General features: G+C 33.6%; 1 protein-coding gene across 1 annotated transcript in view; it reads right to left on the bottom strand.

Moving 5' to 3' along the window:
* Positions 1 to 1996: 1996 nt before the first annotated feature.
* SEPTIN14 (septin 14) overlaps positions 1997 to 15317 on the bottom strand; it is a 67271-nt gene continuing 53950 nt past the window's right edge. Inside the window, exons 5-8 of the mRNA XM_044747594.2 lie at positions 12153 to 12249; positions 10498 to 10666; positions 9472 to 9604; positions 1997 to 2176 (exon numbers count right to left, since the gene is read on the bottom strand). Of these exons, the coding sequence (XP_044603529.2) occupies positions 1997 to 2176; positions 9472 to 9604; positions 10498 to 10666; positions 12153 to 12249 (579 nt within the window). The remainder of the gene's footprint in view (positions 2177 to 9471; positions 9605 to 10497; positions 10667 to 12152; positions 12250 to 15317) is intronic.

The following is a 15317-nucleotide window of genomic DNA, read 5'->3' on the forward strand; positions in this document are numbered from 1 at the left end:
TCTTCGTTGTGGGTCCTTCTAGTTGTGGCATGTGGGATGCTGCCTCAGCGTGGTTTGATGAGCAGTGCCATGTCCGCGACCAGGATTCGAACCAATGAAACACTGGGCCACCTGCAGCAGAGCGCGCGAACTTAACCACTCAGCCACGAGGTCAGCCCCTCTGCTCTAGTTTTTATTATTTCTCTCCTTCTACTGACTTTGGACTTTGTTCTTTTTCTAATTCTGTTAGGTGTGGTTTGAGATTGATTATCTGAGATTTTTCTTGTTTATTGAGGTGAGCCCATATTGCAATGAATTTCCCGCTTAGGACCACTTTTGTTGCATCCCAAATGAGTTGGTATGGCATGTTTTCATTTTCACTTGTCTCCAGATAATATTTGACTTCTCCTTTAATTTCTTCATTGATCCACTGGTCGTTCAGTAGCATGTTGTTTAATCTCTACATCTTTGGCCTTTTCACACTTTATTCTTGTAGTTGATTTCTAGTTTCATAGCATTATGATCATAAAAGATGCTTGATATATTTAAATCCTCTTGAACTTCTTCAGGCTTGCTTTGTTTCCAAACATATGGTCTATCCTTGAGAAAGTTCCATGCACGCTTGAGAAGAGCGTGTAGCCTGCTGTTTTTGGATGGAGTGTTCTATATATATTAAGTCCATCTGGTCTAGTTTTTCATTGAATTCTACAATTTCCTTGTTGACTTTCTGTCTGGATGATCTATCCATTGGTGTTAGTGGAGTGTTGAAGTCCCCTACTATTATTGTCTTGTTGTTGATATCTCCTTTTAGTTTTGTTAGTAGTTTCTTTATGTACTTTGATGCTCCTGTATTTGGTACATATATATTTATAAGTGTTATGTCTTCTTGGTGGAGTGTCCCTTTTATCATTATAAACTGCCCCTCTTTGTCTCTCTTCACCTATTTTTCCTTGAAGTCTACTTTGTCTTATATAAGAATGGTGACACCTGCTTTCTTATGTTCACTATTAGCTTGGAGTATCATCTTCCATCCTCACCTCTGAGTCTGTATTTGTCTATGGGGCTGAGGTCTGTTTCCTGGAGGCAGCATATGGTTGGGTGTTGTTCTTTAATCCATCCTGCCACTCTGTGTCTTTTGATTAGAGAGTTCAATCCATTTACATTTAGAGTGATTATTGAAATGTGGGGGCCTAATGCTGCCATTTTATTGCTCATTTTCTGGTTCCTCTGCATTTCCTTTGTTTCTCGTCCCACAGATTTTGGACTACCAATTCAGGCAAGTAGTTTTCTAGGTTGGTTCTTTTATTTTTAATTTGTGTCTCTGTTATAATTATTTGCTTAGTGGTTACCATTGATAACTTAGGTTTAACGTATGCCCAAAATAAGCATAATATTATCATCCAAATGTTATTCATGGTTCCCCATTTTTCTCTGGCTCTCTCTAACTTCTGAAGCTTTTATTCTAATATTAGTTTTACAAGGTCTAGCATCAAAACATAGGAGTTCTAATTAAAAACTCAACCTTTATTGTAATACAAACTATCAAGGATCATTATCAATAGAATTGATAAGAAAAATAAGCCTAAGAATTAGCTTTTTGTAACATAATATTTTACGCCTATGACTCCTTAAGAAATCTCCCACTTCTATTTAGATATGAAAAAAATCATACTTGTGCACTGGAGCCACAGGCAGGGCTATGGTACAAGAATTCCCACAGCTAACCAGCACTTTTTACACTGTGCTATGTAGTCTCTTACTTCTTTTCATTTTAGTAGATATTTATTGATTGCCAACTCTGTGCAACTCTTTGTTCTAAACACTGAAGATAGAGCATCTAACAAGCTGGTCAAAGTACTTGCTCTCAAGGAGCTCACATTCTAGTTGGGGAAAATATACAGGCAAAAAAAGTTAAAAATTAGTAAAACTTTAATCAGAGTTAAGTGCCATGAAGACAATCTCACAGAAAGCATCAAAAATGATAGAGCACTACAACATAAAGAATGGTAAGAAAGGACTATTTCTTATGATCTTTGTCTTTCTTTATATTGGTGCACACCTGAGTCTTCAATGTTTCAGAGGCAGCTTTCATTTTATAAAAATCTATTATTTCTTCTTCCAATTGTCTTCTCTCCTCCTCAAGTTGCATTGTCTTCTCTTGTTGCACTCTTTTAAGATGCTCAAACTTGTCCTGTAGCTGTGAAACAAATTTAAAGTTGTGACTCAAAGCACACTATGGTGGCACATCCTTAGGATCATGCTTGTTTTTTTTTTTCTGATTATCAAACATATGCTAATTATCAGAGTAGAGCTTGATCTAAACAACAGTCTCATAAATTGTTTTTAAATTAAAAATTCAGATATGAAATTTTTTTCTTGATTTTAATTTAAAATATGTCCTCATTGAACCAAATATAATAAAACCAAAAGCTATGAACAACACTCAATTTTTAAAACACTTTACTTTTCCTAATGAAGCGTATTTTCTCAGTCTATGTTTTCCCACAAATCTCTTCAAATAAAATTTGATAAATCCATGCTCACTGAAATACATACATTAAAATATAACATGGATTATGAAACATTTGTTGAGAATTTAATTGATAAAGACTTTTTGAAAGGGAGTCTGATAATTTCCTTGTTAACTGAAGTTAGCATAGTGATAGAAAGAAACAAAAAGCTTTAAGGACCTCATTCAGTTACATTTTATTTACTTGTGGTGTTTTATTTAACCTGTGGGACTTAAGCCAAGTTAGCAATATGAAGGAAATGATATCACCTTGGATTCCGTTAGAGATAGGCCTAGGTCTTTGACACAACTTTATTCAACAACATAAAGTTTGCTTATATGCATCAGAGGAGTTGTGTTTTTTAAAGCTATGGCTTGTATGGCATAAAACTATGAAGGACAGGTTTATTTGCAGTTTAACTTTTTGAAGGGGTTTCCACTGCCAAGATATTAACCATCTGGCTTGTATGTCTGTGAAGAACACAAGCACAGTCTTAACACCAGTGGTTCTCAACCCTGGGTGTCCATCAGAATTATTCAGTGAGCTTGTAAATCTCCCAAAGCTCAGGTTGCTCACAGATCACTCACATCAGACTAACACTGAAACCCAGGCATCAGTGCTTTTAAAAATTCCCCAAGTGATTTCAGTGTGCAGCAAAAATTGAGATCCATGATTCTAAATAAAGATTATTTTTCCCTCTGCTGGAGTCAGATATCTCTTGGAATTACATTTTCTGCCCTGAGAAGCAAATGAGCATCTAGACACAATGACAAGAAGAATGATTGGAAAGGCTGGGGATGTGAGAGTGCGGTATCTATATCTATAAATAATGACAAAAATCAATGAGAAAATGTTTTACTTAAAGATGGGAGGGTGAGGGTAGAAATCAAAAAGAGCTAAACTTCATATTAATATATAAACATTTCAAAAGTTAACCACTTCATGGTGTAAAACAAAATTTTGGATAGCAGGGGAAACCCATAATTGGAAAGGGGAGGAATATTTTAATAGTTTTTCAGTTAATTGAGGATATTCTTTGATACTACATCAAAACCTGACAAATGCTAGTTTCTTAAAGGTCAGCAGCAATGAGGAATTTGATACCATATCAGTGAACTGTTTATCTTCTATAATGTTACAATCTATTGATCTATCTTGCATTTTGAATTAATCTTTTACCCATATGTGATTTGTCACATAATGCATTGATTATTTGGAAAATATTGGCTCACTGATTTATCTGAATTATGTATATCTTCCAAATGGAAAATTTTCCAAAATTCTAATATTTGCTTGAGACTCAAATATTATTACTGGCAAAGAACACTGTCAGTTGTTTTCCTTACAGGGATAGGCTCACTTTATTAGTTTTTGAGACAATATCTGCCAAATACTCAAGTCTGAATAACCATTGTTTATCAGTCAATTGTTCTTTCAAATAAAAATGGTGTTCCATGAAAAAAAATTTAACCACTTCAGTGAGAAACTTGACTTTTTTCCCACGTCAGGTACAAGGCAAGGATGTCCCCTCTCACACTACTTTTCAATATTGTACTAGAAGTCCTTGCTAATTCAATAAGGCAAGAGAAGGAAATAAAAGGCCTACAGATTGGGGAGGAGGACATAAAACTGTCTTTGTTCACAGATAGCATGATAATCTATATAGAAAATCCAAAGAATTCACAAAAAAACTCCTGGAATTAACTAGAGATTATAGTAAGTTTGCAGAATACAAGATTAATATACAAAAGCTGATTACTTTCCTACATACCAGCAATAAACAAGTGGAATTTGAAATGAAAAACACAATGCCAACTGAATTAGCACCCAAAAAAAAGAAATACGTAGTCATAAATTTAACAAAATATATCCAAGGTGCATATGAGAAAAACTACAAAACCCTATTGAAAAAAATCAGAGAACTAAACAAATGGAGAGCTATTCCATGATGATGGCTAGGAAGACTCAATATTGTCAAGATGTCAATTCTTCCTAACTTTATTTAGAGATTCAATACCATCTCAATCAAAATCCCAGCAAGTTATTTTATGGATAACAAAAAAATGTATTCTAAAGTTTATGGGCAAAATAAAAGATTCAGAAGAGCCAACACAATATTGAAGGAGAAAAACAAAGTTAGAGGATTGATGCTATCCAACTTCAAGATTGACTATAGTAATCTGACTAAAGCTACAGTAATCAAGACAGTGTGATATTGGTGAAAGAATAGAAAAATAGATGAGAGCAACAAAATAGAGAACCTATAAATAGATGCACATATAGTCCATTTATGCTTGGCAAAGAGCAAAGGCAATACAATGGAGGAAAGATGGTCTTTTCAATAAGTGGTACTGGAACAACTGGACAGCCACATGCAAAAAAATGAATCCAGACATAGATCTTACACTCTTCACAAAAATTATCTAAAATGGATCATAGACTGAAATGTAAAATACAAAGCTATAAAACTCCTAGAAGATAACAGGAGAAAATCTAGATGACCTTGGGTATGGTGATGATCTTTATGGTGATGTCTTTTAGATACAATACTGAAGAGACAATTCATGAGAGAAATAATTGATAAGCTGAGCTTTATTAAAATTTAAAACTTCTGCAAAATAAAACGTCAAGAAAATTAGAAGACAAGTCACAGACTTGGAGAAAATATTTACAAAAGACAGATCTGACATAGGAATGTTTTCCAAAGTATACAAAGAACTCTTAAAATTTGGCAATAAGAAAAAAAAATCTGAGTAAAAAATGGACCAAATACCTTAACAGACACCTCACCAAAGAAGATATGCAGACAGCAAATAAGTATACAAAACTCTGCTCCATATCATATACCATCAGGGAAATGAAAATTAAAACAACAATGAGATACCACTACACATCTATTAGAATGACCAAAATCCAGAACACTGACAATACCAAATGCTGATGAGGATGTAGAGCAACAGGAACTCTACATTCCTACCTACAATTGTTGGCAGGAATGCAATACAGTGCAGACACTTTGAAAGACATTTGTTCTCCTACAAAACTAAAAATGCTCTTACCATATGATCCAGCAATTGTCCTCTTTGGTAGTTACCCAGAGGAGTTAGAACTTGTCTACACAAAAACCTGCACGTGGATGCTTACAGAACATTTACTCATTGTCAAAAGTCGAAGCAAACAAGGTGTCCTTCAGTAGATGAATGGATAAATAAACTGTAGTACATTCAGAGAACGGAATATTATTCAGTGTTAAAAAGAAATGAACTATCAAGCCATGAAAAGACATGGAGGAATCTTAAATACATATTATTAAGTGAAAGAAGTCAATCTGAAAAGGCTACATACTGCATGACTTCAACTATGACATTCCGGAAAAGGTAAAACTTTGGAGATGATAAAAAGATCCATGGTTGCAAAGGGTTTGGAAGAAGGGATAAACAGGCAGAGTACAGAGAATTTTTAGGGCAGTGAAATGCTCAATATGATATACTAATGGATATATGTCACTGTAGATTTGTTCAAACCCATAGAATGTACAACACCAAGAGTGAACTCTAAGGTAAACTATGGACTTTGAGTGATTATGATGTGTCAATGTAGGTTCATTCTTGGTTTAAAAAATGTGCCATTCTGGTAAGTCATGCAGATAACGGCATAGGCTATGCATGCGTAGGGGCAGGAAGTATATGGTAAATCTCTGTACCTTCCTCTCAATTTTGTTAAGAACATAAAATTGCTCTAAATGTATAATTTTAATTTATTAAATTTTATATTTTAAATATATACAGTTATGTCAATTAGCTTTCAATAATGCTGTTTTTAAAAAAGAATAAATTCAAACTTTCTCATAAGAGGATTGAGCAATATGTTATCAATGTGATTTATTATATTGACAGATTAAATGAGAAAATCATCATCTCAGTAGATCCAAAACATCAGTTTATACAGAAAATAGGACAAAAAATTTTCTTATTATGGAAAAAAATATCCACCAGACCACATCATATGTTACAGTGAAAAATTAGCAATATTTCTAATAAGTCAGCAAAACAAAACAGCCTGATGTCTATTCTCCTTGAAGTCACAACCTATGCAATAGAATAAGAAAAATAAGTGAGAAATATAAATATTGGTTACAAAAACATAGAAGTGTGACTAAGTTGTAAATAATATGATGATGTAAATAAGGGACAAGATAATCGAAAACTATTAGGACCAATAAAAATAAAATTTTTCCTGCTGTCTTGCAATAATCAATTTCAATATAAAAAAGAAAAACCTGTTCCAATTGTAATAGTAAGGATAACTTTAAAGATGCTAAGAATAAGCTGAACAAAATATAACAAAGACCTATACGCATTCTAAATAGTTTTTCTGAGGAACATGAAAGTATATCCTGAATAAATAGAGATGAATATAATATCCCTGTGGTAAGTCACAATATTGGTAAAGATGTTATTCTCTGGAAATTAGTCTATCAAGTTAGTGCAATCTCAATCAAAATCCAACAGGACCTTTTAAGGAACTTGATAATAGTTCTAAAATCTGAAAAACCCAATATGCAACAATAGCCAAGAAAATTAAGCAAAACTGGAAGATGAGAGGAGAGACTTGCCCTAAAATATACCAAAACAAACTTGTAAAGCTATGATAATTAAAATTCTGTTACAATAGAAGAGAATGAAAAATATATATCCATGAAACAGAAAAGATGGTCCAGAAATAAACCACTTGTAGAAATTTAATGCTATAATATAAGTAGCATTTGAAATCCACTAGAAAGGATGAACTACTCAAATGCTATTTGTATAATTGGCTACCAATCTGTAAGAAAAAATACAAAACTAAATCCCAAATGTAAAAAACAAATCTATAAAAATACTAGAAGAAAACAGGAATATACATTTATACCCTTCAGGTAAGTAAAACTTTCTTAGGCAACAGAAAAAACATTCAAAGGTTATAAATGACAAGACTAGTACATTTGACCATATCAAGGTATAAAATTTCTATTGAACAAAGGTCATTATAAATAAGGCTGAAAGACAGCAGACGGATTAAGAGAAGTATTACAAATATTTATAAAACGAGCATTTTTTACAATATATAAAGAATTATAAATCAATGAGAGAAAGACAAACAAAAACACTATAAAAATACAGGCAATTCTCTGAAAAAATACAAGCAACAGATTAAAATATGACCAAATTCTCTAATAGTGTAGGATATGTACAAACCTAACCTTGAAAATTCTAAAGATACAAGTTTGAATTTTGACTAATCCATCTGCTAGATGTGCTTAGAAAGTTTACTTTAAGCTCTGTGAGCCTCCACTTTCCTTGTCAGTTCATTAGTTGTTGTTTACTTATCATGTTTTAAATAATTAAGTTGTTACTTTTCTGAGCAAGCCAGGTAGGCCTGTTTCCCTCTCACTTTGTTCTCTTTCAATGCCTTTGATATCGACCCTAATATCAGTTTCCCCACATAAAACCCAGCATATATGGGGTTAAAACCAAAGCACTCATTCCCTGCTTACTCTCTGGCTTCCTGGCTCCAGAATCCACTATTCTCCATGGAGACAGACACCGTCAAGGACAAGCACCTGGATCATCTCCTCCCCGCAAAGAGATACAGGCTGGTGGGAAAGCTGCTGACCAGCAAGGCCATGTGCTCCCCCTCCCCTACCTAAAACACCAAATAAAAACCCCTTCCTTTTAGCTTTTCGGGGAGTTTGGGATTTCAGCATTAGCTGCCCTCTCTCCTTGCTCAGCGCTGTGCAAAAATAAAATTCCTACTTTCTTCCACCACACCTGGTGTTAGAGATTGGCTTGCTCCACAACGGGTGAGCGAACTCACTTCAGGTTTGGTATCACCTTTAGAATTCTGGTTGTTTTATTTCTACAAGAAATTCATTTGCTTCTTTCCAGAGGCATTACTAAACCCTGGTAAGAAACTCTGCTACTCCTAATTTTGCACAAGCAATTTTAGGCTGTGGTTGGCTCTTTTTGGTTCTTCCTGAAAGGACATGTAATTGACGAATGGGAGAAAAACTGATCTCCAGAGAGCAAAATTAAAGCAGAAGTACAGAAATAAGTATCATAACGAAGGGGAGTGAGGTAGGGGAGAAATAGAAAATTTAAATGGTTGACGTGGTCTCCAGTCACTTCCTCCTTTGGGCTGAAGTCCCCAAAAGATCCAGCTATGCTTTCTGATCTTGATGCCATAAGATACCCTTGAATACTTCCAAAATACTTCCCTTTATACCTAAGCTAAAGAAATTTCTATTACTTATAGTTCAATTGTCCCTGACTGAGACATCCGGTATGCAGCAGCTAGTCACTATATTTTTTCTATGGAAAAGGAAGTTTATGTTCCAGTTTACCTGCTAAAACTAAACGTTCTTAAGTTGAAGCCACATGCACTTGAGAGAAAGATATGTATGATTTCAAATATATTCCTTTGCCAAAAATGTATTGTAGCAAATAATCAAGACCATATTGGCAGCCTCTTTTTCCGTTTTCTTGGAAACATAGGGATTAAATAAAAAAGGACCCACATCATTCACCAACTAAAATTTCTCTGATTAATCAAGGCTTGCACTAGTCAATATTCACCTGCTTATTTACAAAAGTGAAGAGAATTTTCTAACGCAGTAGCAGTGTTAGAAATTCCATGACTCTTTACAGAAGTCAATAGCTTAACTTTGTTATAAATTAAACTTTATGCATAAAAACTGAAATTATACATAAAATAAAGGTAAATAGCTTTTAAAAATTATTTTAGGGGTTATCTAAAAGGAAAATTCTCTAAATTTGCTATAAAAATAAAATTACAGACTTTTTTTAAGGTTGCATTCAAAACCTATATGGTAAATAGCTACTTTTTGAATCATATCATAAACTAAACCCTTTGAGATTAAAACCCTCAGATCAGTAGGATGTCTAAAAATCAATATGAATTATATCAAACTAGTAGTGCTTGCCTCTTTTTCAGCTTCTTTAAATGTTGCTTCTTTCTCCTTTACTAGCTTCATAAACTTCAGTTTCAACGCCTCTTCTTCCCTCTGACATTGATCAGAGAACTCCTGTCTTTTGGCTTCATAGATCTCTTGAAAACTAAAAAGTAATTTTGATTACTGTCATAATAAAGTGTTAATATAAATAAACATGGAAAAATATATTGTATGTCATGTCCTGTATGAAGACATTTTCCAATATTCTCTTCTGTGTCATGAGATGTAAAAACGTGAGATACAATATCAAACATGAGTATATAGAAATTATATATAATGAGTACTAGAATTTTGAAACAGTTATATCAGTGGTTTCTTGTCCCCATCACTTTTCATTATATCACGTCTTCACTACTTTTGACTATAAAATTTGGGGAAACCTCTAAATTGTGAGGTTCTCAAAACAAAATAAAGCCAGGCATCTTTCAAAACACGATTTAAGATAGCCCGTTCAATTTTGGTTGTCTTCAAAGTACCATAACTGATATAACTGGAATATACTACACTGTCATACTTCTGAAGTGCAAATCCTATTCCTTTTCAATATAGCTAAATACGCCCACCCTCAAACTGTTTTCATTTGAATTCCATGTCATCATACTGCTGCTTTTTCTCTTTACTGCATCCAACACTCATATATTTTGCCATCCTTTTCAATGTCCTTTGTCATATTTTGTCAATCTTTGCTAATATCTGCCAACCTCCTTCCTGAGCTTCTGTTTCATGTAAAATACAAAAATAGAAACAAAATAATGTTTTCCTTTTGGATACACATTGCAGCATATACACATACTGCAGCATGTAAATGAGCCCTTGCATTATGTTGCTCCTACCAATTCTCTCCATGTAAGTGTGAAGATGATTAGAAAACATAAAATTCAGGATGGCCCAGGATGTGAAAAGTACACTTATTCTCATTCCCAAATTATTGTATCTCATTGTTTTAGGGGATTTCTAAATCACCCATTACCTTCTTCTAGCAAGATCACCACTCACCTAACTGGCTGGTTGTTTGGGCCAACATCACTGAAGCCCATCTCCTGCAGTTTGCAGCACCTATAATTTTCATAGTGCCAAGTGTGGGTTTGTTGTTTCAGGTCTTCCATATTTCTGCTAAGAAGAATATCCCGGAGCTTAACAAAGTCACAGTGATTCTCATTTTCCACTAGGCAAAAAAATAATAAAACCACAACACTCATTATCAATCCCTGGCACTCAAGTATTCTTCAATGCATGCATGCATAAAAACACACTTAAAATAACAGCTAAGGGATCATTCTGGTTAATAGCTGTAATTCTTTAAATCATGGAACTGTGGTTATATGGTGCATACCAATTATAGGCAGAGTTTATTTTTAGACCAGGAAACTTGCTTTCAATTTATTAGGCAAACAATAAATAGGAAACAATGAAATAACACTTTATGTTATATTAATATATGTCATAGGTTTTCATTAATAATTATTGTAATCTTTATTATTTAATGCTATATTAAATTAATTTAATATATTACTATTTCATTAATAAATAATTGTAAATTAGCATTTTACAAACTACTCTCAATGTATTTCACAAAGTGCTAATAGATAATGCAATAATTTTACTAAAGTCAATAATTTCATTAAATAACTTACAAAGTAAATAATTTTATGCACTCATAAAGGCCTTAACAATTGTGCATGCTTTGGCTATCAAATTCTACGTATACACCATATTTATGAGACAGGCAATATTCAAAATCAATCAATAAATTCACATGGCTCTCTCTGATGTTTGTATATCCAGAAAACTGAGCACAACATATTGTGTATTGTGTACGATATTGTAACCAAATCTTAATATTCATTATAATATGTTGTTTTTAAGTATGTTCATAAATTTAAAAATTTCTAATACATCAATTGATAAAAGACAACTTTTCAAAACTACTACAGGTAGAGATAATCCATCTCCCAGTACTTAGCATCACAAGTATATGAACCACAGCTGCTTACTACAATATTCCAACTCATTATGATAGTAGCTAACATAAGTGTCTAGGTATAATTTATCCAAAGGTAAATTATATTTCTTGATTTTAAAAAGAGTTTACCATCCTTTTTTCTAGTGACTATTTAAAAGTGCTTTATAAATTAGATAGTAGATAATTTATGTGACATGCTTTAAACACTAGTATTTATACTTCAGTGTTGTTCAAAGTTCTTTTGTTCAAAGCACTTTCCAACATTCTGAATGTGATGGTTTATGTATAGAGAGATAATATGCATATGGTAGATTGGGGTAAATGAAAAGGTTCTGCTCAGCCTCTGTGGATTTTTCCCTAAAGCACCATCCAGCAAATTCCTATGAGAATGAATCATAGTTAAAGTGAGCACTAACTTAAGTGAAACAGAATCTGTGCTTCCTATTAGTGACTGTGAATTAACTGTTTTGCAAGAGTTACCAATATTGGTTCACGTTAAAATGTTGATTTGAGACTACAAGTATATATATATATATATATACCCATATATATAATTGTGTATATAATATATAATATATAATAATTATTATTTATTATATTTTATAACAATATATTATTATATTTTATATATATTATAATATATATAAAATTATTCCAAAGCAAGCCTTCTCACTTTCATCATATTTACCTTGTAAAACTCCCCAAGGGTACTGACGGCCTCTGACCACCCTTTTTCCAACTTTCACTTCATCCGTACTTCCCACTACAGCAAGAGGTAAGTGTCCCTAGAAAGTAAGAACAGTTTTAATCATATTCCCTTATACAAATATGGCTTACTTTCTTACTCTTGTCTCTGTTACGGAATAATAAAGACAAAAATATCATAATAAGTTTATTCAAACAAATGATATATCCTGCCTCAAATTTTATGACTTGGCAATAAATTGATTTCTGCAACCATTTATGTCAGACCATGCACACAATTAAAAGCTATTTACTGAGTAGAGCCTAAAGCAAAGCATTCTGCTGTGGGGAATACAAAGAAAAAAGATTTTTAGTAGACATATTTTTCTCACATTCTCTTTACCTTAAAACACAAAGATAATGTCAAATAAATCATACACAGAGGATCTCATCAAGACGGCGGTGTAAGCAGACTCTGAATTCATCTCCTCCAATGAACACAACCAGGTTACAACTATTTTTGGAAAAATTACCCCAGATAGCAAACTGAAAACAGTATAAAAAGAACCACCACAACAAGGGACAGTCCTGACTGAGGCAGAAGAGGCAGAAATTCCTTCTGGACAGAAAAAAAGCCACCTTCACGAGCAGCAGAGTTTCACTGCTGGCCAGGGGGGAGCCACCCTCAGATACGCAGCCCTCCCTGGTGGAGTGAGGCCCTGAGAGGGGGCCCGACACTGCTATAAGCATCCTTCAGACTCAGCACAATTGAGACAAGGGTCTTACTATCTGGTTTTGTGGGCTATTAACTGCAGTGGGTAATACCTTGAGAAAAGCTATCAGAGGAAAGTAAGAAAAAAAGGCTCTTAAAGGGCCCACACACAAGAATACTCTATCCAGCAAGGTTGTCATTCAGAATGGAAGGAGAGATAAAGAGCTTCCCAGAAAAGCAAAAATTAAAGGAGTTTATCACCAAGAAACCAGTTCTACAAGAAATGCTGAAGGAACTTATTTAAGCAGGAAAGCAATGACCATAAATAGGGATAAAAAATTATCAACCCTCCCCCCTCCCCAAAATCCAGGCAATAAAATCACTGGTAAAGGTAAAAATGTATTAAAGGTAACAGACCAACCACCTATGAAATAACATGAAGGTTAAAAGACAAAAGTACTAAAATTACCTATTTCAATGATATGAGGGTAATGGATAGACACACACAAGAGATTATATATGATTTCAAAAACATAAAATGTGGGAGGAGGCGAATGAAAAAACAGAGCTTTTAGAAAGAGGTCAAGCTAAAGAGTCTATCAACTCAATATAGACTGCTGTATACACAGAACATTATACAGGAACTTCATGGTAATCACAAACCAGAAACATATAATAAGTAAGCAAATAAGTAAGATGAAAGAAATCAAAGATATTACTAAAGAAAGCCATCAAACCACAAGGGAAGAGAGCAAGAGAAAAAGACAGTAATAGAGAAGAACTACTAAAACACCCAGGAAAAAAAAGTAACAAAATGGTAATAAGTACATATCTGTCAATAGCTACTTTAAATGTCAATGGACTAAATACTCCAATCAAAAGGCATAGGGTGGCCAATTGGATAAAAAACAAGACCCATGTATATGCTGCATACAAGAGACACACTTCAGACCAAAAACACTCACAAACTGAAAGTGAAAGGATGGAAAAGGATACTCTATGCAAATGACAAAGAAAGAAAGTGGGGGTAGTAATACTTATATCAGATAAAATAGACTTTAAAGCAAAAACTGTAACAAGAGACAAAGAAGGGCACTACATAATGATAAAGGGAAGAATCCAACAAGAAGATATAACACTTGTAAATATCTATGCACCCAACATAGGAGTACCTAAATATATAAAGCAATTATTAACAGACATAAAAGGAGAAATAGACAGTAATACAACAATAGTAGGGGACTTTAACACTCCACTTACACCAATGGATAGATCACCCAAACAGAAGGTCAATAAGGAAACGCTGGCCTTAAACGACACCTTTGACCAGATGGACTTAGTAGATATATATAGAAGATTCCATCCAAAAACCACAGAATACACATTCTTTTCAAATGCCCATGGAACATTCTCCAGGATTGATCACATATTAGACCACAAAATAAGTCTCAATAAATTTAAGAAGATTGAAATAATACCATGCATCTTTTCTGACCACAAGGGTATGAAACTAGGAATCAACTACAGGAAGAAAAGAAAAGCCAGAAAAACGTGTAGATTAAACAAAATGCTACTGAACAATGATTGGGTCAATGAAGAAATCAAAGGAGAAATTTAAAAATTCCTGGAAAAAAATGAAAATGAAAATGAAAATTTGACATGCCAAAATCTATGGGACACAGCAAAAGCAGTTCTAAGAGGGAAGTTCATAGCAATTCAGGCCTACCTCAACATAGAAGAGAAATCCCAAAGTCAGCAGAAGGAAGGAAATAATAAAAATCAGAGCAGAAATAAATGAAAGAGACTAAAAATTAATGAAACCAAGAGCTGATTCTTTGAAAAGATAAACAAAAAAGGCAAACCTTTAGCTAGACCCACCAAGAAAAACAGAGAGAAGACTCAAATAAATAAAATAAGAAATGAAAGAGGAGAAATTACAATGGACATCTCAGAAATACAAAAGATAACAGAATCCTATGAAAAGCTATAAGCCAACAAATTGGATAATCTAGAAGAAATGGATAAATTCTTAGAAACGTATAACCTTCCAAAACTGGACCAAGAAGAAGTAGAGAATTTGAATAGACCAACCTCCAGTAAGGAGATCGAAACAGCAATCAAAGACCTCCCAAAAAAGAAAAGTCCAGGACCAAACATCTTCCATAGTGAATTCTACCAAACATTCAAAGAAAACGTAATACTTATCCTTCTCAAACTATTCCAAAAAGTTGAATGGGAGGGGAGGCTTCCTAACTCATTCTACGAAGCCAACACTATCCTGATACCAAAACCAGACAAAGACAACACGAAAAAAGAAAATTACAGGCCAATATCACTGAGGAACATCGATGCAAACATCCTCAACAAAATCCTAGCATATGGAATACAACACTTTATTTTTTATTTTTTATTTTTTTTTTAAGAAAGATTAGCCCTGAGCTAACATCTGCTGCCAAT

Source organism: Equus asinus, chromosome 14, assembly GCF_041296235.1.
Source record: "Equus asinus isolate D_3611 breed Donkey chromosome 14, EquAss-T2T_v2, whole genome shotgun sequence".
Classification (NCBI taxonomy): Eukaryota; Metazoa; Chordata; class Mammalia; order Perissodactyla; family Equidae; genus Equus; species Equus asinus.